Genomic DNA, 24,839 nt, shown 5'->3' with positions numbered 1-24,839 from the left:
ACAATTTGGGTCATTTTTTTCTTGCAGATTGTGAAGAGACAGAGATTATTTCTATTTTTTACATTATTGGTTTGAAATATGACTCAGCAACATGGATAGGGCCATTCAAGTATATAAACGGGGGGCGGGGGGGATGCTTTTCAGACTCATCTAGTTAAAGCTGACTATTCTTCTTCCATACTATATAATATAAGCAATTCAAGTGGTAATGCTTTATTAAATTAACAATAAGGTTTTGGATTCCCAAAGTTTCCCCTGTCATTCCACCCTAAACAATACTACTTAAAACTACCTTATTGGACCAAAGTGTTTTTTCCAATTTCAGCTTACCTATTACTATGAGCCAGTAATGTACAAACCTTTTTTGCTGTTGTTATAGATCTAATGCAGTAGTGTTTACAAAAATGCTGTAATCCCCCCTCCCCCCCCCCCCAGTTTTTAGATTTTAAAAAATAGCTGAATGGTATGACCGAGATGAATTTCAATTCAAGCTGCAATCCTCTGCACACTGCTACCGAAGTAAGCTCCATTAAGCTCAATGGAGCTTACTTCTGAATACACAGGCAGAGCATTGAGTTCTTGGAATACAATCAGGAGCTGTCAAGATCAATGGGGGCTTTGCCATTAACTCAGTGAGGGGTGTGTGTGTTGTATTATTACATTCCTTCACAGTGAAAAGGCTGTTTTTTAATAGCAGCTCCTACCTGCTCTTCATCCTATAGAGTGGCCTTCCTTAACTTGGTGTTAAGGAAGGTCCAGTTTCTCAATCCACCAGATCTGCAGCTCAGCCTGGTGGCTCGTGCTGGCAAACTCTTTGTGGTACAGCCCCGGGGTGCCACCAATGCTCCTCCTGCCCCAATGTCAACCAATGAAGTTCTTCCAAAAGTGGCCCAAAGTTGAGCATAAAGGCACATGAGCTTAAACCTACTTCCTCCCCCCCCCAAAAAAGCTCAACAACCCTTGTTCAATCCAGTAAGTAGATCACTGCCAGTTTATTTATAGTGGGAGTAGATCACAGTCTTTTGGAAGTTGGACGTGCCTGATCTATGTTAATTAACCTAGGGCAGAACTTTTATGTGAAAATGATGTCATTAAACTGGAGAAAGCTGGCCAAAGTCTAGAAATGCCAGGGTTGAACTTCTGTAGGTCTGCTGTCTCACCCCTACATGGAAATTATTGAAGGAAGTAAATCTAATGCATATGCAGGTAACATTTTGGGCACTCTGCGATGTTTGACATAGCCCTATGCATTGCAGCCCAAAGAGACTTTAAAATATTAAGTGGGATACAAATTGATTAAAGAAAAGAATAGTCCTGGGATAACGGTATGTTAGTTTTACATAGCACGTGAGTACTATATTTTCAAATATATGTTGGATATCTTTGCCTATCCTCTTTTAGGCCGAAGCTCCAACTCTTGAGAACTTTATCCAAATAAGCTGTGCAACCTGGGAAACAGCTCTCGAAAGAAGCGAGGTGCTTTTAATGTTTAAAGTCAGAGGCCTGTGGCTTTGTCCTGACGTGGCAAATGCCTTACATTTTTTAAATTTCTCAGGTCATACCATGCATTTCCAATGACATGAAAATGGGCTGGTTTTGCAGAACTGAAATTCACTGGCAAGCAAAGGTCACCTCCCCCCCCGCCCCCCTTCCTATAGGCACGTAAAAAAGGGTTTAACCTAGTCTTTCTAAACCTACGTTTTTAAATACTTAAATACTGACTGGCACTGAAGATACTGAGCTAGCCCTGGATTCCCGGGTTTTGGTATTGGGCATGGCAATGGTACAGCATGACACTCCGACAGTGGCCTCCGGCAACTCGTCCTCATCGGTCCATTCATTAAGACCAGGGTTGTAGCACTGAATACATTTCTTGTATTTCTTTTCTATTTCATTCCAGCCTCCCACCAAGTAAATTTTCCCATTGAGGATGGAAGCGCCGGCGGTGCTCACGCCGGTTGGGAGAGGAGCGGCGTAATTCCACTGGCCGGGGTAAGAACTGTAACACTCCACAGGAAGCACGTCTACCCTTTCCCCTCGGCCTCCCAGTTGGGACCCTCCCATGACATAGACCTTTTCCCCAAGGGAAGTGGCGCAGTGCCACCCTCTCGGGGTACTCAGACTGGGCTTGTCTTGCCAGCTGTCGCTAGCCGGGTCATACATGCAAACCGAGCGGGAATAAGCGTTATTGATGTAGCCTCCGGTGACCAGGATCCTACCATCTATGACCGCGCTAGCATGGCAGCACCTAGCCACCTCCAGAGGGGCCTTCATTTGCCATTGATTAATTGCCGGGACATAACATTCGACCGAAGAGAGACACCCTTCCGAATTGCGGCCGCCCACTGCGAAAAGAAGACCGTTAAACACATTCAGGCTGAAATGGGTGCGCTTTTGATTCATGTTGGCCAGGTGTATCCATGTGTTGAAACGAGGGTCGTACCTGGAAGAAATAGGGAGGGGGAAAGGATTACTGCTGCGATCCAGATACGAACTTCGTCTACAGCTCTAAGCCACAACATTTGTATTTGCTGTAGCTGCCACGCTCTTGTTTGCTACTTTTCTCAGAAATGAAAACTCCCAAACATTGCCATTATTAAGGGCTAAACTAGATGCAAGCCCATTATCGGATCTTAGCTTTTCCCAAAACTAAAAGCAGCGATCAGCCCAAAGTCAATCATAATAATGATTAAATAATAATAATTTATTATTTATACCCCGCCTATCTGGCTTGGTTTCCTCAGCCACTCTGGGCAACTCCCAACAGAATATTAAAAGCACGATAAAACATCAAACATTAAAAACTTCCCTAAACAAGGCTGCCTTCAGATGTCTTCTAAAAGTCAGATAGTTGTTTCTTTCCTTGACATCTGACGGGAGGGCGTTCTACACGGCGGGCATCACTACTGAGAAGGCCCTCTGCCTGGTTCCCTGTAACCTCACTCTTGCTGTGAGGAAACCTCCAGAAGGCCCTCAGTGCTCAGTCTCAAGGTCTGGGCTGAACGATGGTGGTGGAGATGCTCCTTCAGGTATACTGGGCCAAGGCTGTTTAGGGATTTAAAGGTTGGGGCCATAGTGTTGACCAAAAAGGCTGTATTACTCTCTTATCTCCTGTACAGTGGTACCTCAGGTTACAGACTCTGCTAACGCAGAAATAGTACCTTGGGTTAAGAACTTTGCTTCAGGATGAGAACAAAAATCACACAGCAGCAGCAGGAGGCCCCATTAGCTAAAGTGGTACCTCAGGTTAAGAACAGTTTCAGGTTAAGAACGGACCTCCAAAACGAATTAAGTTCTTAACCCGAGGTACCACTGTACTGTTTTCCTAGTTGAAATCACCCCCTCCCCAAAACTGCTCATTGCTTATATGGCATACTGTCCAACTTTTCCAGAGCCCAAACAAAAACAAGCATCTTCCGGAATGTGCTCCCGAGTGAGTCACATGACCTACGGTACACTGCGCTCTCAACATGAAAATTCACTTTTTTCCCGAGTAAGGTCTCACGAGGCACCCCAAAAACATGTTTTTGGACACCATGGGAGGTTACGGCCCCCAAAAGTGCTTTTTCGGAGTGACAGCGTAGCATGAGAGTGCAGCACCCAAAATGGCCGCTGCGATCTTGTGTGGGAAAACGTGATGTCCCATTTTTTTCCTGGGGAACTTGGGAGGTATGATACGGCAGCGGGATGATTGCTGCTATGGAGCAAATAGAAGTTTCAGGCAGGAGAGATGGTCGGCTGGAGTCCTGCACTACCACGTCTTTGCTCTGCCCCCCCCCCCCAGTTGGCATCCGGAGAAGGGGCGGAGCAACAGTTAGCAACTAACAGGGGTATCACTCTGGCATGGGAAGCTTGTGCAGGGTCACAAACCCTGTCCACTGCTTTGATGAGAGAGCGGTAATTACATCCAGAAAGTGGCGTGTGGGAGAAGATAAAATCTTCCTTCCCTGGTAAAGGTAAAGGGACCTCTGACCATTAGGTCCAGTCACGGACGACTCTGGGGTTCCGATGCTCATCTCGCTTTATTGGCCGAGGGAGCCGGCGTACAGCTTCCAGGTCATGTGGCCAGCATGACTAAGCCGCTTCTGGCGAACCAGAGCAGCACACGGAAACACTGTTTACCTTCCTGCTGGAGCAGTACCTATTTATCTACTTTTCAACTAGGAAAACCTTGACGTGGTTTCAAACTGCTAGGTTGGCAGGAGCAGGGACCGAGCAACGGGAGCTCACCCTGTTGTGGGGATTCGAGCCGCCAACCTTCTGATCAGCAAGTCCTAGGCTCTGTGGTTTAACCCACAGCGCCATCAATGTCCCTTTCCTTCCCTGGTACTGTGATCCTATTCATGCTCATACATGCATCTTCATAAGAAAAGCCCTTCTGGATCAGACAAAAAGCCTATCTATTCCAGCTTCCTGTTTCCCACAGCAGTCAACCCGATGATAGGCATGAAGGCAATAGCCATCTCCAGCTGTTTGATGCACAGCAACTTGTATTCAAAGGCATACTGCCTCTGACCTTCAATATGGTATGTATATAGCCATCGGGACTTGCAGCCATTGATAACCTTGTCCTCCACGAATTTATCCAACCCCATTTGAAAACTGTCTAACTTGGTGGCCATATATCTTTGGGGAAACAGAACTTTCTACATTGGGGAGTCTAGTTCATAACCGCTTGTACCACATGTAAGATGATGACTCATATCTCAGCTGGATAGCATTACCTTGGTTTCCAGCATGGAGACATGTAAAAACAATGGACAAGGGAGTTGGCACTGAAAGAATGATCCCAAGGAAAGCATAAGAATTGCAATACTGGCTGAGCTGCTTGCTCAATAGGTCCATAGTTTAATCAACGAACAAAATGGGGACCATTTGACATGACAACCAAAATGGTCAAAGGCCTGGAAACGATGCCTTATGAGGAACGGCTAAGGGAGCTGGGCATGTTTAGCCTGGAGAAGAGGAGGTTAAGGGGTGATATGATAGCCATGTTCAAATATATAAAAGGATGTCACATAGAGGAGGGAGAAAGGTTGTTTTCTGCTGCTCCAGAGAAGCGGACACGGAGCAATGGATCCAAACTACAAGAAAGAAGATTCCACCTAAACATTAGGAAGAACTTCCTGACAGTAAGAGCTGTTCGACAGTGGAATTTGCTGCCAAGGAGTGTGGTGGAGTCTCCTTCTTTGGAGGTCTTTAAGCAGAGGCTTGACAACCATATGTCAGGAGTGCTCTGATGGTGTTTCCTGCTTGGCAGGGGGTTGGACTCGATGGCCCTTGTGGTCTCTTCCAACTCTATGATTCTATGACATCAATTGTCTTAAATTATTGTTGTACTAGCAGCAGGCTGGGCTCAGTAAGATGTTTGAATCTCGCTTGGTAACAGCTCTGTAATAAAACTAGTTTTAATAATATGCACATTTCATATTATTTATTTATGTACTTCATTACATATTCCCCCCATTATGTTCCAGTGAGCGATATCTAATTAAGTCATACCCAGAGTAGATATATTAAAATCATTGGGCTTCCTCTGAGTATGACTAATGTTGGGTATCACCCAGTAATTTGTTGCGTGTGAGTACTGGAAAAAGCTTGAGTTTAGTATGCATAGTGTATCTATTCTTTTGATTCTGGCATGGGGAAAATCAAATTGCTAGCTCACCAATAAAACCAAACTGAATGGACATTTAATATAATCTCACCTCTCTTAGTAAACTTATTTCATTTGTCCCTAGTTATTTCCCAGAAATGTTTGAAATACCCACTGACTCTCGTACATCAATGCAAAACATATGCATATACACATACAAAAAGAGAGATGGAGGCAGAAAACTTCTCCTTTGGAGAATATTCTTACTATTTGTTAATGTAGTTAAAAGTACATGACTCAAAATCTAATATTGGAAATGGCCAGAAATGGCACTTTGTGGAGTAACATATTCTAGTTTCATTAAATTTTATTATATTCTCTGTGAAATGAGCCCATCTGTTATTTGTATGTAACGACATAGAATTTATGTATGTATTTATTTATTCATTTAATTTATATGCTGTATTTCTGCCAAGGCACCTAAGGTGGTTTATAATTTACTGTAAAATTGGGAGGAGGGGCAAGAGAAAGAGGCTGTCTGGTTGGCTCACACAATAAATGAGGGAGTATTTTCTATTGACTTTCTGGGATCAGAATTTCGGTCCGGGCATTCTTGTGGCCACTGTAAACAAGTCTGGCTTCTCAAGTCATATTTACAGTACCTTCATCCCTTTCCTAAAATGTCCAATAGCACTACTCATAATGCTTCAGATAACAGTGAGGAAACGGTAGGATTAAAATCCTGGCTTTATAGTAACTTCAGAAAATATATTAGCCCAAATGTTTAGAATTTGGGTAACAGAATCTTCCAATTGCAATATAGTTGCTGCTAGCCAGTCTGATTTGTAACATTTGCAATCTACAAAAACTTATGCTACAATGAACCTGTTTGTTATTAAAGGGGCCACAAGACTGTTTGCTGTTTTCTTGGCAACAGATTAATATGCCTACATCCTTAGAATTTGCCCTGTGAGAATAGGAATATTTGTTGCATTGCTATATGTTGCTAATTCTAAGAAGCAGGAAAGAAAGTATTAATTCAAAAGAAAATAATATCAGCCTTGTTGTTTAGTTGTCTTGCAAGGGCCTACGACTCTGTAATAATATAGAATAAAATAAGGTTCCTCAATCTCTGTATTCCTCTCTCTTCTGACTCTGCTTTCAGCTACAAAAAGAAAAAAAAGTTTGTGACCTGCTTTAATTTGGACATAGTGGCTGTTTCCAGACAACTGCTTGCCAAGCATTTGCCAGATTTGGTTATACAAAGTTGATCAAGAGGTTAGACTATGTCAGCTATTTATTGAGTGTTCATTCTAAGTTGCATTTGGGGAGGTTATACAGGGTTGCATCAAGCAGTTGCTATCCCATGTTTCCAGGGCATTTCCCCATAACTTTTTATAATCGCAAAAAGTCTGTTTCTGGGGAGAAGCAGCAGTTCAAATATGCCAAATGAACTTTACTTGCTTAACGTGCATTTGCCAGTATGTGACTGAATCCCACCCAAAAATACTCTGGATATATAAGCCTATAAAGTACTCTAAAGCATATAAATACATTTGCTGGTTCAAGTTATGAAATATATTATTTATATCCTGTAGCCACAATTGAACACAAAGTTAACATTTATAATTATATGTTCTATACTGGATTTACAAAATTAAAATACGGAGCGTTCTTTTCATGTTTCATCTTTAGTGCCTATTGAATGATAACTTTACGATCAGAAGTAAATAATTTAATTTCAAAATTATCAAGCCCAAGCATGGCTTTAGGACTGATGTAAAGGAAGAGCAATTTGATTTCCATTATATTCCCCTTGGTACATGATAATACTTAAGATTAGTGCTCAAAGCACTTCACTAGTCCTTTCAACAACCCTGTAAGGTACGCCAATATTATCATCCCCATATTTCAGAAAGAGGCTGAGACAGAGAGGCTCGTCTAACCATAACAAGTGAGTGGATGGCATAAACTCAGTCTGTGAGCAACTGTGCTGCAGTTGCTGAAATGAATAATGGCCATGACAGAGAGATCAGCTTGCTTCAAGGTACCTGTTGAACTAATGGCTGAGGTGAAATTTGAAGCACAGATGGCCTGCTAAACAACCCCATCTCTCCAGTACAGTTGCTATTCATGTGCCACTCCCTATCCCAGCAGAGCTAATAACAGCTGGAAGTGTGTGACTTACAGTGCTGGAAATGGCATGGGAGCAGAGGATTAAATACTATTCAAAATAGCACTACAGGGATTGTTCATTAGCAAAACCAGCATCAAGGAGACTTCTCCTTGTCAGTTCTGCTCTACTACGAGCTCTTATGTTAAGCCGATGAAGGAAAGATAAATATGGATAGATACCTTTTAAAGCCTTTTAATGAGAGCTAGCATTGAGGGACATGGGTGGCACTGTGGGTTAAACCACAGAGCCTAGGACTTGCTGATCAGAAGGTCGGCGGTTCAAATCCCTGCAACAGGGCGAGCTCCCGTTGCTCGGTCCCTGCTCCTGTCAACCTAGCAGTTCAAAAGCACGTCAAAAGTGCAAGTAGATAAATAGGTAGATAAATAAGCGAGATGAGCGCCGCAACCCCAGAGTCAGCCACGACTGGAACTAATGGTCAGGGGTCCCTTTACCTTTACCTTTAACATTATCAGCAGCGCTTAACCCCCCCCCCCCAAATATTCCAGTAATCTGACTGAATCCTCAGTGCATTTCTAAATGGCTTTTCTGCTTAGGGATGCTTGAGGCTTTCATTCAGTCCCCATTTTGAAGCAAACTGACTTGATCTGAACTTCCTGGACACAGAAGAGAAGACAGTTGTCCTTCAGTTTTCGTACTTCGACTCACATCACCCTTTCTGCCAGTGTGTAACCTCCACAGGGTCTGGGTTGCTATGTCATGTGACCAAGCTGAATGGATTTTGGAATGAATTAAGTCTCCCCATCCTGCCCTGCCCCCACCAGTACTCCAGAATAGCCCCTTTGGGTGCCTTGACTGAGCAGGGCTGAGACAGGACTTAGCCCAGTGTCTCTTTGGCTGAGCTACAGATACACCTATTCCAAGCTCTGGTCATCCCAGTATACCTTGGGTTTGGGTTGCTCCCAAAGTCCAGTTCTATTTTAAAGGCTTGCTTTGTCTTAAATTAGGGAACTAGCCAGCAGTAGGCCTGTTCCTGAATAGAGTTTGGAATAAGGTTAGGTGAATAAGGAATAAGGAAGGTGAAATGTTAGAAGCAAAAAAAAAATTGCAGCCTAAAGTGTGTACACTGCTTCCCAAACCAGTAGTTGAAGTGCCCTGGATATTCCCATTAATGCCCATTGATGCCAATGGGCACTATTCTTCCAGGGGTAATAACAGCTGCAATCCACTTGGGGCAGTCCCATAGAAAATCCTGCCTCACTTGTCTGCTCCCCCCACCAAGATATAGTAGACTGCTAGCAATGTGTAATCTCAGTAAAATCCACATCACCCCTTGAAGCCTGAAGTTGGAAATAAGAACAGTGAAAGGGATAGGATGGACCACAGTCTATACCATCTTGACGGCTTCTGAGACTTTCAGACAGAAAAGAGGAGATATGGATTGTGTTTATTTATTAATGAGCTGGTTGAATGTAAAACTGAGGATCAAATTTGGCAAAATGTGAAGGGTGGGTGACGCTGGGAGATTGGCAACGTTGGGGGGGGGGATGTATATTATATATTTATACCAAAAAATTCTAGGGGTTTCATTTTCATCTCTGCACATCGCACCAGTGAGGCTGAATTGTTGATTACTGGGGCCAGATGTCAGACAACAATGTTCAAGGCCACGTTAAGGAGGAATGCATGCATGTTGACTGGGAGGAAGCAAGATCTGTTTTTCTCAGGCAAAGTGTTACTCAAGAGGTATCAGAAGGAAATGTTTGAAAATGGATGAACGACTCTTATAGAGAGTTCTTATAGAGCTCTTATAAAGCTCTTATAGAGCTCTGGAGCCAAGTGAGGATTAACAATTAAGATCCACCCTCTATTGTGTGGGCAGGTAATCCCTCCCCTTACCTGGCCTGGTTTCCCTGGCAACGCTTCCCCCAGGTGGGATTGGACAACTCACTGGGGTAGGCGGGGACCTCCAGGTATCCCACCTGAGGGAAGGCAAAGCCTATGCTGATGGGGCCACTCCAGATCCAGGGCTGCACGCGTCCACGCAAAAGGCGCCCCCCGTTTTAAGTGGGGAGCGGTCATTATAGAGAGATAGAAGAGGATTTACTCTACTCAGCTGTTTTGAGGACAGGCTATAACAATGTATAAAAGCCATAGCAGAAATTGGTAATTGAACAGTTGATGTGTAGGGAGAAGGGATGAATGTATTTTGAAATGAGAGATGGAAAAGTTATTTTATTGGGAGCACCAAGGGAAGGAGGAAAATAGAGGGGACATCTGGGGTGGGAGGAAAGTCAACGTTTAGATTTGTATTGAATTTGTATTAATTTGATGAGGATTTGTTAAAAATTATGGAATATCAATAAAAATAATTGCCCCCCCCCCAAAAAAAACCCCTCAATGTGTCTAGCATCACATCTGGCTTGAACCTATGGAACTGTAAAGGCTCTCTGCATAGCTGATAGAAATGTGTCTCTATTTTAAATGTGTTGGATGGATATCTTTGAAAGAAACACATATCAAATACTATCCGAGAGTAGGAATGCCTGTCACGTTTAATGGTACAAGCATGGTAAAAACCATGCTGAAACCATCCATCTTTGCCACAACCCACAATCTATGAGAATCCAGATATAGGGGCACCTTGCTCTCCTGTGGGTGATCCTCATCCATACATGGAACTCACTAAGCCATTTCCTCTAACATCCCTATAAATACATGGAAGAAATGAAGCAATGTTCATGACAGTGCGGAAGGGTTGCAGGAGGACTTGTCTCATGAGCATCCTCAGATTCACAGTGAGGAAGCTGCCTTATAGGCCAGACTGTTTGCCCATTTAGCCCAGTTTTGTCTCCTCGGCCAGTCTGCAATTCTTTGAAGTGGAGATGCCAGGGCGTCTTAAAAACATGTGCTGTACCCCTGAGCTACAGCCGCTGCCCCAATTTAAGGGATTGTACACATTGCCTCTTTTGCTACACATACACATTTTGGGGGAAACTGCGAAGGGAGTTATTTTCTCATTCCATATGCTCTGCACGAATTCTCAGCAAAAGAGGTACATGATGTGCAATCAAGACACTCAATGCAATTCTGCCTGGGAGCCAAGCATAAGTGGACTCTGAGCTTCTTAGAGGAAGAATGGGGAATTTACACCAGCAGCCACCAGCAGCCAGTGCCATAGCTATGGAGGGGCTAGCTGGGTTTTTGCCCTGGGTGAAGCCTCCAAAGGGGCACCATTGAGACTCCCACCCTGTTTGTGTGTGTGTGCAAGTACACATGGGGGAGTTTTTGACCCGGGTGGAATAAAGTCTAGTTTCGCCCCTGCCAACAGCCAAATCTACCTCACAGGATTATTGGACAAGGGGGAGAGAAATCATGTGCACCACCCTGAGCTCCTTAGAGGAAGGACAGGATAAAAAGTCTGTGTGCTTTTCCCCCGCTACCCATGTCCATCATGTTTTATCATGTTTGAATTAAAATTGGTCATGTATTCATTTATTCAACTCACCTTTCTTGGTGCTTCTGGCCTTCCCATCGGTGACAGTCAACGAAGTTCAATTCAGAGTAGACCCACTGAAATTAATGTGCCTAACTTAGTCATGATGATTAATTTTGGTGTGTCTACTCTGAGTAAAACTTCACTGAATACAACTCCCAAACTCCTAAGCCATTTCAGGCAGTTTTGAAGATGCATCTGAATGACCAGCTTGGAGGATGAGAAGGATTTGTTGTATAATTATTTATGTTCGCATTAAAAAAATAAAATAAGGGAGTTTATGGGCTGCTGTCAGAGATCAGCATTGTTGGGCACCTGCTAAGGCACACCCTGCCAGCAGGGGGATCACGGTCAACTCCTGAAACCTCCTCTTTGCTGCTTCTGCCTGATTGCCTGCCATCACCAAGCAAGTGAGCAGGCAGGAGCAAGAAGAAGAAGCAATGGCAAAGTGAGCAGAGGGAGCAAGGGCTCTTTGTTCTGCCTTCTTTATGTGGGAGGTGATGTTGATTAAGCCCAAAGGGAGAAGGATGCATCGAGACAAGATGTGGGCATGGGTCCACTGAAACTTACTGAGAACACCTTGTCCAAATGTTTTCCCCAAACCTGAATCTCCAGCACTGGATGGTTTTCATGTTAAGATTAACACGGTAGCATCCCGTGTTTTTTTATAATGAATGATTTTAGAGTGTTGTTTGTGTTGTACTTTTGTACTGTTTTATTGTTGTTAGCCGCCCTGAGCCCAGCTTCGGCTGGGGAGGGCAGGATATAAATAATAATAATAATAATAATAATAATAATAATAATTATTATTATTATTATTATTATCCCAGCCGACTGGATGCTGTGCTGAGTGGGTGGCGAGGCTAAGTAGATGGCCATGCCCCTCCCCAGGGCTGCCACGGATTGGCTCATTTGAAGGATGGGTTAAGCAGGAACCCGTGAGCCTCTGTGGCCGCAGAAGCAGACAGGGAAACAATCTAAACCTACTCATCCGGGGGAGAGAGGAGATGCCACACTGGGCTGCAACTGCTGCTCACTGGCAAGACAGTAAATGACCATTCTGACCCAGCTCTGGCTGCCTGGTCATAAGAGGCTCCCAGTGCAAATCTTTCCACTGTACACCATATGACCATCATTTACAGAAACACGATATATAGACCACAAAACTGTCTGGGAAACACAGCCATTTCTACACCCTGAACAGTTCCTAGTTTGGTGTTGATGCAGTGCATGTTGGGAAATCAGTGATGCCATCACATGATCACCACCCCTCACATTTGAGAAGCCCAGATGCATTAACCCCACACAGATACTGGCTCCCAGTGTGTTTGTGGTTTTCTGTGCGTAAAAGATAGTGTGCGTTTATTCTCCTGAGCATCAGTGATGCCATCACATGATCACCACCCCTCACATTTGAGAAGCCCAGATGCATTAACCCCACACAGATACTGGCTCCCAGTGTGTTTGTGGTTTTCTGTGCGTAAAAGATAGTGTGCGTTTATTCTCCTGAGCATGGCCCACTGACAACTTTAATATTGGCAAGATAACCCAAAGAGATAAAGAAGATAATGGGTCCTTGTCCGTGTTGTAGGCCAGGTGAAGGGTACCTTTGTCCCTCCAGAGGTTGCTGAACCACAACTCTCAGCACCCCTTTCTTGCTTGGACTAATGGGATAAACATCTGCAGCCCCGTTCCCAGTGGCGTAGCGTGGGTTGTCAGCACCCGGGGCAAGGCAAGTAATTTGCACCCCCTAACCCGTGGATTTGCGCCCCCTAACGTGTGGATTTGCGCCCCCTAACCCTAACCCCCAGATGTTGCGCCTGGCCCCCCTGCACCCCCCACGCTACACCACTGCCCGTTCCATACCCCAGTTGTAGGGTAATAAAGCAAATGCACTTGATACCTTACACCATTTAGAATCATAGAATTGTAGAGTTGGGAGGGACCCCAAGGGGCAATGCAATCTTTTGCCCAATGTGGGGCTCAAACCAGTCACCCTGAGATTAAGAGTCTCATGCACTTAAATATAGGCCAGTAAATATATTACTATGACAAAGAAAAGGAAAACGTGCCTGACTAATCCTATTTCAAATTAGTACGCCAACTGTGAAGCACCAGCAGCTCTCGGGTGGAGAAGCATTTGAGTCTTATCCAACATGCATATCATCCGAGACATTTGAGTTATTCAGGCGTTCATAAGGGGACTTAAACACACAACGAATGGGGAGCGTGCATGAGCCTGCTTGCGGTGTCCCCATTGTCTTCCATGGCTGCAGGAGGCTTTCCTGCAGGAGACAGTCACCCTTGAACATACAAATGTCAATGGAAAAAGGGAGTGGAGCTAGCATGCTTGTACATGCTTTTTCCTCTTTGCAACATCCCTGTTGTAAACATATAAATAGGGATGCTGTTAATCTAACTTTGTCACAAAGGCATTTTTTTCTGGCTGTTTCTTCCTTCCAAAAATAATAACCGACCTTTGCAGGTACAGTGATGAACAACTTGGATTAAGAACGCTGCTAACCCAGAAGTAGGTGTTTTGTATTGTGAACTTTGACATGGAATCAGAACATGTTTTACTTCCTTTTGAGTCTGTTCCATTTGTAAATTGAGCCCCCCGCTGCTATGGGAAAGCATGCCTTGATTTAAGAATGCTTTGGTTTAAGAACGGACTTCTGGAATGGAGTAAGTTCATAAACCAAGGTACCACTGTATTCCCTTTCGGCACGGCTTGGATGGCATTTGTCAATCACAGGCACCTATGCTAAAAACAACAACCTCAATCAAGATTGTTCTTCCATTGCTGTTTATGCATCTGCCTCTCCCTCTCCCTCCCTCTCCGGAGCTGTTATGTGCTGAACATACTACCTCTATAAATAACCAGTTACCTGCAGAAATTGCTGACCGCATGCTTAGCCTGATTCCTGGCATCATTCTGGTCTTCTCCACCTGCCACGTAGAGGAATCCATCCATCACGGTGACGCACTGGTTGAAGCTTTTAGCAGGCATCTCAGTAAGCCTCTTCCATCCATTGTCAGGGTCTCTGTATAAAATGTCTCTGCTAAGGGATTTCTCTGTTAAAGCTGGGCGTCCCCCAACCGTAACCAGGACCCGTAATCCTCCACGAATCCTTGTTCTCCTAGACTGCAATGTATTCTGGTGGTAGGGAAGCAAATGGTAATTCATGGCATCTACTAGAAGTCTATGGCAATCTGCATCTTGCATCATTCTTGGTACAGTCTGAACATAATTCACCAGGTCTTGGGCAGAGATGGTACCAAAGCGAATGTTGCTCAACAGATCCGCAGCATATTTTGCTCTTTTTTGGTCAAATTCCAGCCATCTCGTTGCAATTTGGAAGGCAACGAGTTCAGAAGGCAACTGCAAGTCATCGTCTGCAAGAAGTTCATTGATCCGGTCAAAAGTGAGCTTTAAGAACTGATCCGATTCGGAAAACTCAATGAAGTTGTCTCTGATGAATTTCTGAGCTGCTTCCTTGGTGGTTTTGAGTCCATATGTCTCTGCGATGTTGGCAACATACGTGCAATTCTCCACGTTGATTTCTTGCATCAAAAAATCACTGCACATCTTCACAAGGGTATGAATCTGAAGGTAGATGGCTGTGGAGATGATGCTACCTATAGTATAGAGCGAGAGAGTGAGCTTTCCTGTGTAGGCATATGCAATGACAGTAGCTAGGCCCAGGGGAGATACATCGTTGAGGTCCACTCTCTGAGTTGATGGATCTTTCTTCAAGATGTTGTGGAAGTAATCACTGCAGGAAGCCATCACCACCTTGTGCACATCGAAAGACTTTGTTTTGGTACCGATGACTAAATCACAGAGAAAGTTCTCCAGTCTCATCCTGCACAGCCCTTCCAAAAGGTTGGGACTGTAGAGAGCATCGGAAACCTCAGTTGAGACACAGCTGAAGCCATTCCCCCCTTCCAAAAGGCCGTTCAAGCCGTTCAGCTTGCTGAGAGGACCATCTTCCACGATGATGGTCAGCTCATTGATATCCACCTTGCTCTTTTTGACATTCTTCTTCTTGGGCGCCATGACTGCAATATAATATCACAGCCAGGAGCTAGCTAGAAGAAGGAGAAGGAGGAGAAGGAGAAAAGGACAACTTTTAGACCCGTATTTAAGTGCATTGGTTTTCAGCAACTCACTGAAAACGACTGCAAAGCATCCTTGCAGGCAGCAAGAGGAAACGGAAAAATAAGAAAAGTGGAACAGCAGGAGATTACGGAAAACTCCTCAATCACACACATCTGTAACCTCATGCAAGGTGTATAAATGTTGCTTGGTAAATGGTGGCTTGTATCTACTCAGTGTCTCATGTCAAACTCGTACTCCCCAAGTGGTTTGTAAAAATATAATACTGAAAAGAAAAACCAGCTGAAATTACAAAATCAAACATCAATTTAAATGCCTGCTGAAATAATAAAAATATATTCAGAAGTTCAGTAGGGAGTGGGCCTGTCTGACCTCAACCTGAAGGGAGTTCACTAAACTATGATGCTTTCTGAATGGCTGACACACCCAAGTCGGACACTGAGATAATAGCAGGGAGCCCTATTAGTGGTTTGCTGTGGGCCAGAATCTGACTCAGGTCAATGAGTTGAGCTTTTAGAGTTGTGGGTCCAACTCAGCGGAACTCCCTGCCACAAGAAGTTATACACGGGCACTATCCCTACAGAGCTTCAGATGCCTGGTCAAATCAGTTTTTATTTTTGGAGGCTTTTTCACCCTGAATGCTTCCGAGATGTTTTGCAGCATTGTTTTATATAGGCAGTTTCAAAATTAGGTTTAATTTCTGTTTTAAGTTATGTATATCATATATCATGCTTGTAAGCTGCTTTGGGACCTACATAAAGAAAAGGGGGTATATAAAATTTTAAAATAAATAAATAATCTCTCAGACCAATCTGCTTCACAGGGTTGCTGGGCCCATAACACGAGAAAATTGTGCATTGACCTTGAGCCCCATTTTTTTCTTTTTTCTTTTTTTGTAGTGTGGACAAGCTGACCAATAGATAGGATTCGCAGCCCAATCCTAAAGCACATTTAGTATGAAGCAAGTCCCACTGAGCCTGGATAGCTCAGTTGGTTAGACCATGGTGCTGATAACACCAAGGTTGCAGGTTCAATCCCTGTATGGACCAGCTGCATATTCCTGCATTGCCGGGTCCCTTCCAACTCTACAGTTCTGTGATTCTGTGATTCTGTGAAGTTCCAAATCAGTATGCTTCAGGATTGGGAATGTGCATATTTATTCACTTAAACTGGAGACTGCCTCTGTCCTTCATATGTAAGAACAGACTGCTCTTCTCTTTTGTAGATAGACTCAGCGGCCTGAGGGAATTATTTTCCTCCAAAACAGCATGACTAGACTAAGAGATAACAGTGAAAAAGAAACATACAATTTTGAAATAATAAATCAAGTTGAAAGTTGTGGCTCTTTTACACCTAACTACTACTGAATTGGATAGAACAGGCCCACTATAGTCTTTCAATCTGTTTTGTTGTACATAAAAAAGTGTTTATTGTATTTTTAAAAAATAGCCTGGGGAGAGGGGAGATTATTCGGTTGTTTTGTTTTTAATTATGTATTTTGTGTTTTATATTGTGTAGGGCGGAATACAATTTTACTTACTTACTTACTTAACAATAAAAATAATAACCTGTTTTAATTATTGTCAGGACATTTTACATACAGCTTAACATCTTTGATCAAAATCCTTAAGCAATTTACAGAAATTATGAAACAAAAGATAGTAAATGGTATACATTAAAATAAGGTGCAGAAAGATAGTAATACAATAAATGCACTGTAAAAAAATCCAATAATAATAATACAATAACAGCATAGATGAATTTTTAAGATGGGTTCACATGACAGTTTTCCTCATGACAAGTAATGTTTCTTCACTCCTTGCCCATGTGGCAAGCGCCATACAACACTGAGTACAGCACGTGTTTAATTTGCATTCAGCTGAAATCAACAACCTCCCTTCTTTTCAGACCATGTAGTAGTTGGGGATCTGAAATGGTATTAAATTATATAGAGCTCCACCAAAGGACCAGGAGTACAGGGAAGCAAAACAAAATCCTACTTGTATTGGCAGGAAAATGGTTATGGATGACCTCAATATTTATTTGCACCTGCCCCACTGAAATCAGCAGGATTTATCTTTTGAGCAATTGCAGACCAGCCTAATTTACAGTTTGTCCCCACAAAGCACTGGCAGATTTGTGCATTTTGGTTTTCACCAAACCAGCTTTCTGGTCTAAACTCTCACCATGAATTGATCCAGACTTCCAGCTGAGTACTCTGTCACATGACATGGGAAACTTTCCTGAATAATTCAGTCGCTTCTTCCTCCTCATAAGACAAGTGCTATGCCAGCCTCAAACAACATTGAAGGGCACCCGGCTGGGTGAAACTGTTGTAATGCCAAAAGCAGAAAGCCAGCAACCCACATTATTGCCTACAACTCAGGCCTGTAGGGTTGGTAGAGGACCAATGAGAAACCAACCTTCCAAGTGTCCCTATTTTCCAGGGACATCCCTGATTTAGAGAAGTCATCCCGGTTTCTGATTTGATCCCGGAATGTCCCACTTTTCCTTGGGATGTCCCTATTTTCACTGGAGAAATATTGGAGGGTGTGGAGTTATGCGATCCCTGAGCTGTCTGAAGACAAGCCTGTATAGGGAAGTTTTTTAAAAGAAAAGTTTAATGTTTTATTTTGTTTTTATATATGTTGGACACTGCCCAGAGTGGCTGGGGCAACTCAGTAAGATGTGTGGGGTATAAATAGTAAAAAATATCATTATGGAATGGGACATCCCTATTTTCATCGGAGAAATGCATAGCTGTCAACTTTTCCCTTTCCTTGGGAAGAATCCTATTTGGAATAAGGGAATGTCCCTTAAAAAAAGGGAAATGTTGACAGCTATGGAGAAGTGTTGGAGGGTATGTGACAGAGTGAAGCATCACCTACATGGATTTGGATGCTCTTGATAAGGTAGACTAGGACCTGAGTTCAAATCTTCTCTAAGCCATAGAGCATAATTTTGGACCAGTCACTCTATCTCAGCATAACCAAACCCCAAGAGTCAGTCCTGAGGATAGAATAGTGAAGGGAGAAGACATTTGATCCACATTTGATCTGCTTGGAGGAAGAGGAAAATCAAAATGTAATGAACATTTTAGATCAAGCGAGTGCATTGGCAGCCCGAAACAAGCCCCTGCGAGTCCCCTTCAAAGAGCGATGCCAAATGTTAAAACAGGCAAGGGTTAAGGAATGCTGTATAGTGGAGTACCATCTGCATTAGCTCTTTCTTGCACACAGTTTTTAAAAAGCACGAGCCATTCAGCATTTTAAGTATAGAAAGGAATGGTTAGTTCCTCTTTCAGGAGGTATGGCGTCCACCTGTCACCCAGTCCCTCCTGCTAGGTGGCAGCTATGTGCAAGCGAGCGAGATGATTGTGTGTGTGTGTGTGTGTGTGTGTGTTAGAAGCATCAGCCATCACCCGTGTACCAGAATGAGCAGAGGTCCCAGAATGTCACTTTGCCAAAGTGGCGGGTCAGCTGCTCTCCCCCCCCCCCAGCTGCATTCCTCAAGCTGCATCTGTTGAAAGCTATCAGGGACGTTTCCAAGAATAGCATCGCTCTCTGGGGTCTCTCAAAGCCGCTTGCCATTTTAAGGCACGTCCAGTTTAAAGTGCATTTCGTGCTTGGGGTTTTAATTCTTTTTAAGGGAGAAAAAAAGAAATATTGCCAGGTGTACATTTGCAGCCCTTTCTGTTCTCCATTACTAAAAAAAAAAAAAAAAAATTCTGTTTATTTCACCGGTACAGGTTGAAAATAGCCAGCATGCTTTGGATATGTATCAATTCTCTCTTAGCTGGCTATGCCGATATTCCTTTGGCAAGTGCAATGAACATTTAAAGACAGCCAAGTATCCTTTACATATTTAAAGCTTAATATGAGATCTATGTAAGGATTTGTAGCTCAGGTTTTTTTAAAAAAATAATAATTTAAAAACAAATTTTATCAATATTTAAAACCATTGTTTTTCTATGACATGCTAGCAGGGAAGTGCCGCCAGCCCTGTGAAATTTTAGCAGCAAAAGTCCTTGCGGCTTTTTCTTGGAGCAAACTTTCACCACATTACTTGTCAAAAACTGTACAGGAAAACACGCAGTTAAAGGAAAGCCTTTGCCAACTTCATTTTCCTTAGGGCCTCCACCCCTCCCCATAGCTATAGCTGGCCACGTTAAGTTTGTAGCCTGGAGGCAATTCATCCCAGGGCATTTTCAGCTCTTAAATAGAAGGAACACCACCACCCCACCGCCTAGGAATGCTCAGAAACCCAGAAAGCTAATCAGCTCAATAAGAACAGGATTAGAAAGCAGCCTTACCCTTCTCAGCAACAGAGTCTTCCCAGAACTGAGCAGCACAATGTCTACGAGAATATTTCTTGAAAAGAATGAGAAAAGGCAGGGGGAAGGGGAAATGGATTTCACCTGAGAAGTCCTAGCTAGCCACAGAAGTTTCAAGTGTGACCCTGCTGCCACTGTAGATGAGAGAGTCTGGAGCCTGCGCTCTGGGGCACTTTAAAAATGACCCCTCCCTCCCATCCTTTCCTGTCACCCAAAAGGGTTTATGTTTCCTCTGCTTGCTTGGCTTTGAATCTGAAGTCAACTTAACTGGACGTCTACAGGATAATAAAATGAGGGTTAAGCTCCTAGAAATTACATTCCTTCCATCGCTGCTGTACTACGGCAGGGTAAATGACTAAAAACATTGTCCTTAGAATAACTACATTTTTAAAAAACCTTTACCCCTCTGAACTTTGGTTAACGCCTACTGAAAGTTTTCCCTGCTCCTCCCTTCCAGCAGGTTTTCATATACAGTGGTACCTTGGGTTAAGAACTTAATTCGTTCCGGAGGTCCGTTCTTAACCTGAAACTGTTCTTAACCTGAAACACCACTTTAGCTAATGGGGCCTCCTGCTGTCGCTGCACTGCTGGAGCACGATTTCTGTTCTCATCCTGAAGCAAAGTTCTTAACCCGAGGTACTATTTCTGGGTTAGTGGAGTCTGTAACCTGAAGCGTCTGTAACCCGAGGTACCACTGTACAGTCTGTAACCCGAGGTACCACTGTACAGTGGTACCTTGGTTTAAGAACAGCTTAGTTTATGAACAACTTGGATTAAGAATGCTGCAAACCTGGAAACAGGTGTTTTGGTTTGTGAACTTTGCCTTGGAAGCAGAACATGTTTCGCTTCCTGTTGAGTGTGTTCCATTTGTAAATTGAGTCCCCCGCTGCTATGGGAAAGCATGCCTTGGTTTAAGAATGCTTTGGTTTAAGAAAGGACTTCCGGAACAGATTAAGTTCATAAAACAAGGTACCACCGTAGACTGAAAGGCTGTAAAACTTTTTATGGGTTTCGTTGTAAATTGGCGTGTATAGGGTATTAGGGTATGGGTAGTATCTCTGGTGAGGGACACATCATGCTTCTCAAGTCCCCTTTTGGTCCCCACCCTGCACTCAGCTCTCACCTGTGGCTAGTAGAAGCTGTCAGCATGTGACAATGGCCACACCCTTCCAGCAACTCCTTCAGTCAAGCTAGTGTTCAAATGTATTGCTCTGCTTTCCTTTGGATCACATTAGCAAGGCCAAGATATAATCTGGGCAGCCTTTCCATTGCAGACCATTTGCCCTGAACACTTTGCAAACTGTTCCCCTTCTGCAGCATTTAGCCCCATACCCTCTAACATGTCCAGCCCCCAACCCAGGCTGTGTGTCTTCTGGGCCATGTACTCAGGGGAGTTTCGTGACTTGCACGTGAGCCCGGAGCCAAAAAACAGGATGTCCCAATTTAACCAGAGCAGTTGAGGGGTATGTAGTCCTCCATTTGTTTGTGTTCCCAGCTCGTGTAGAAGAATTCGGCCTTGAACCACTTTAGTTCTGATTCTGAAAACGTTAAGCCAAAGGGAGGTTTATTTATTGACAACTGTTGGTGGTGCTGGAAATCGTTGGCGCATGATGCCAAGGCCTAGGCAGCTAACAGAAGCCATTAAGATATAATCACGAGGTCTCCCGATAGCCAAGGGTGTGAGCCAGCCCTTAAGTAGGTCTTGGCAATGCCTTGTGTTTCATAGGTCAATATAGGTCAACTGCACTTTTTCTCAGTCCACAACCGTTTTTTTGCGAGCTACTGAGGACTGTTTATTTTCTCAGCAACGGCTGTAAACTGAATTGGATTTCCCGTGCGGACATGCGTCTGAAACATAAACAAAGCGCACTTAGAGTTGACATCAGGCAGCAGTTTTGTAAACTGAACGGACAGAGAATCTCTTCACCCACAACATCAGTCCTCAGAGTAAGAATGATCTTGCTTGGCAGAGAAATGCTGGTTGGCCCGCCATGTCTCCACGATGAGAAAATAAACTTCCTTTCCTTCTTATAACTAGGTTTGTTGTTGTTGTTGTTGTTGTTTAGTCGTTTAGTCGTGTCCGACTCTTCGTGACCCCATGGACCAGAGCACGCCAGGCACTCCTGTCTTCCACTGCCTCCCGCAGTTTGGTCAAACACATGTTGGTAGCTTCGAGTACACTGTCCAACCATCTTGTCGTCCCCTTCTTGTGCCCTCCATCTTTCCCAACATCAGGGTCTTTTCCAGGGAGTCTTCTCTTCTCACGAGGTGGCCAAAGTATTGGAGCCTCAGCTTCAGGATCTGTCCTTCCAGTGAGCATTCAGGGCTGATTTCCTTAAGAATGGATAGGTTTGATCTTATAACTAGGTTTACTATGCCTAATTTTTCCTAGTGGTCTCTTGTGCATTTTAGAGCTGCATCCCCCACAGAATAAACATAGTTCAAAAAGGATAATGTGAAGCCGGGGGTAGGCGGCATATTGTACATAAGGATATGGGGGAGGGGGGGAGGGAGAAGGATTAGCAACGAATGAGGAATAGCTTTTGAAACTGATGGACTATGCTGAAATGGCGAAATTCACTGCCGAACTAAGAGGACATAATGACAAAGTGTTTAAGGAGGAACAGAGACCACTCATGGATTATCTATCAAAGTATCACCCATACATGAAGTTGTGGGCAGGATTTGAAATATAAGCGGTGGATTACTGATGTGATCACCCTCTGTTCTCTGGCAGGGAGGGAGGATGCCATTTGGTGGTTCGCCTCAGGTGCCAAAATGTCTTGGGCTGGCCCTGCCACTAGTCAATGTGGCCTCCAAGTTCAAAGGCAGCGAGTTCCAAGAACCTCATGCCCAGTTTGTGGGCTTGCCATGAGGCATCATACAGTCATACCTCGGGTTGACTGTTTTTGGGTTGCACTCTGCGGTGACCCGGAAGCAATGGAACGCGTTACTTCTGGGTTTTGCCGCTTGCACATGCGCAGACTGTCAAAATGACATCACGCGCATGCGCAGAAGTGGCGAATCATGACCCGCACACACGCAGACGCACAGACGCAGGTTGTGTTCACTTCAGGATGCGAACGGGGCTCCGGAACGGATCCTGTTCATATCTAGAGGTACCACTGTATTGTCATATTGTCTACAGTAGGAGACCAGGTGCTTGAGTCAATAGGCTGGTCCGGTGGGCTTTTTCTTATGTTCTTATCAGCACCCGGAATTGCACAAATGCTCTTCATAGCAAAGAAATATAGGAAGGTTTCGCCTGTCAAATGTCTGGCCGTCATACAGCTCATAAGTCAGGGGGAAAACTGAAAAGAATATGAAGTTGATGCTGAATGTCGGCATAATACATCAGAGAAAATTGCACTATAACCTTGTTAGGGAGTTGTGCCCCAAAATGGTATATTAGCTCATGCAGGAGATACGGTAGCCTGTTGCTGTGTAGCTGGTGTGCATGACCCCTCACCTCCAAGTGTTGGTGCTGACCTTTAAAGCCCTAAAAGACCTCGGCCCAGTATACCTGAAGGAGCATCTCTGCCCCCATCATTCAGCCTGGACACTGAGGTCCAGCGCCAAGGGCCTTCTGGTGCTTCCCTCACTTACAGGAAACCAGAGGGCCTTCTCGGTGGTGGTGCCCGCCGTGTGGAATGCCCTCCCATCAGATGTCAAGGAAATGAACAGTTATCTGACTTTTAGAAGACATCTGAAGGCAGCCCTGTTTAGGGAAGTTTTTAATGTTTGATGCCTTATCATGTTTTAAATATTCTGTGGGGAGCCACCCAGAGTGGCTGGGGAAACCCTGCTGAATGGGCGGGTTATAAATAAATTATTATTATTATTATTATTATTATTATTATTATTATTATTTATTATTATTATTATTATTATTATCATCACCTCCCACATTTATATATATCATTGTAGAGTCAGAAGGGATCATGAAGATCATCAACCCCCTACAATGCAGGAATTTGCAGCTGTCCCTGATGGGGATCGAACCTGCAACCTAGGCGTTATCAGCACCAACTGAGCTATCCAGGCTTGCACATGGGCAGAGATTTATCTAACCAACTGAGCTATCCAGGCTTGCACATGGGCAGAAATTTCTTGTAACAGGGACTTGTGCGGAAAATTATCGCCACGGGGAAAGTCATGATGTCGTGACTGAGAGCTCTTTCAGAGGACTCCCACCAGCACCACCGTTATTCACAGCGCTGAAGCACTACTAGTTCTCCAACAACTGAATAGGCAGCCAAATGCCTTATCAGGGATGAAGGTCCATGGAAAGGCTGCATGCAGTTCCCTGCAGGAAAGTGGGTTTCTGTGTGGGGAATGCCTGTGAATTGCTGTTGATTGTGTTCAGGCTTTGGCCTCTCCTGTGTGTTGGGAGAGTGAGGTCAGCCTTTTTTTCGCCCAGTCTAGCTACTGGCATTTACACTGCCCATTTATAGTACAATGTAAATGGAGCTGTCTGTCCTATGGTATTCCCATACATAGCAACTGATCTCATTGCCAACTCAGCTATTCCATGCTTTCTAGAGAGAGGGAGAGAGAGAGAGACTGCGCACAGGAGGCACTTTCCATAAAAGGATGGCTAGGGAATCTTGCTTTATTCTGTGTGGGGCTTACTGTTTCAACTAGCAAATCAGTGCGATTAATGAGCCAACTGGGTATAATAGCGGGAAAAGATTTTTCTGGCCCACCACAAACCTAACTGCAGGAGAGGTGGTAAGAACTGATTATCAGGGGGTTTAAGTAGATGTGCCCAGGGAGCTCTGATTTCAGGAGAGTCATAGAATTGTAGAGTTTGTAGGGACCCCAAGGGTCATCCAGTCCAACCCCTTGCAATTTAACACGGCAGGGGGGAATGTTTATATTCTAAATAGCTTTGTTCAAGCTCTAACCCCTTCTTCGTTTTGCTGGAGGGTTGCTTTGAGAAAGGAGAAAGTGGCAGGTGTCAAAGCCTTTTCTTCCCACCTCGACAGACTGTTGCCAGTAATATTATTAATAATCCTCCTCTTCTTATATTTAAATATACAAAAAGATAACCAACCATTATTCACACAGCCACAGAGTGAATACAATGAACAAAATGATCCAAATAGACCTTCTGCATTTTTTATCTCTGGGTTTGGTAGTTTTGGGGGACCAGATGAA

At 43.9% G+C, this 24,839-nt stretch overlaps 1 protein-coding gene across 3 annotated transcripts; it reads right to left on the bottom strand.

Moving 5' to 3' along the window:
- Window positions 1–19,852, bottom strand: KLHL31 (kelch like family member 31). Of its 3 annotated transcripts, none has more exons than XM_079970459.1 (3): window positions 19,764–19,852; window positions 14,115–15,318; window positions 1–2,443 (listed from the first exon to the last, which is right to left on the bottom strand). In XM_079970459.1, exons 2-3 carry the CDS (start codon window positions 15,284–15,286, stop codon window positions 1,711–1,713), a joined length of 1,905 nt encoding a protein of 634 aa, XP_079826585.1. In that variant the 5' UTR covers window positions 15,287–15,318; window positions 19,764–19,852; the 3' UTR covers window positions 1–1,710. The 3 variants fall into 3 exon arrangements, with proteins under 3 accessions (XP_079826585.1, XP_079826583.1, XP_079826584.1); XM_079970457.1 differs by having other exon boundaries at window positions 19,659–19,840; XM_079970458.1 differs by lacking the exon at window positions 19,764–19,852 and adding an exon at window positions 17,533–17,676.
- Window positions 19,853–24,839: the final 4,987 nt, after the last annotated feature.

The sequence above is a fragment of the Podarcis cretensis genome (genome assembly GCF_951804945.1).
Source record: "Podarcis cretensis genome assembly, chromosome: 3".
Taxonomy (NCBI): Eukaryota; Metazoa; Chordata; class Lepidosauria; order Squamata; family Lacertidae; genus Podarcis; species Podarcis cretensis.
This window is presented reverse-complemented; position numbering and strand designations above follow the sequence as displayed.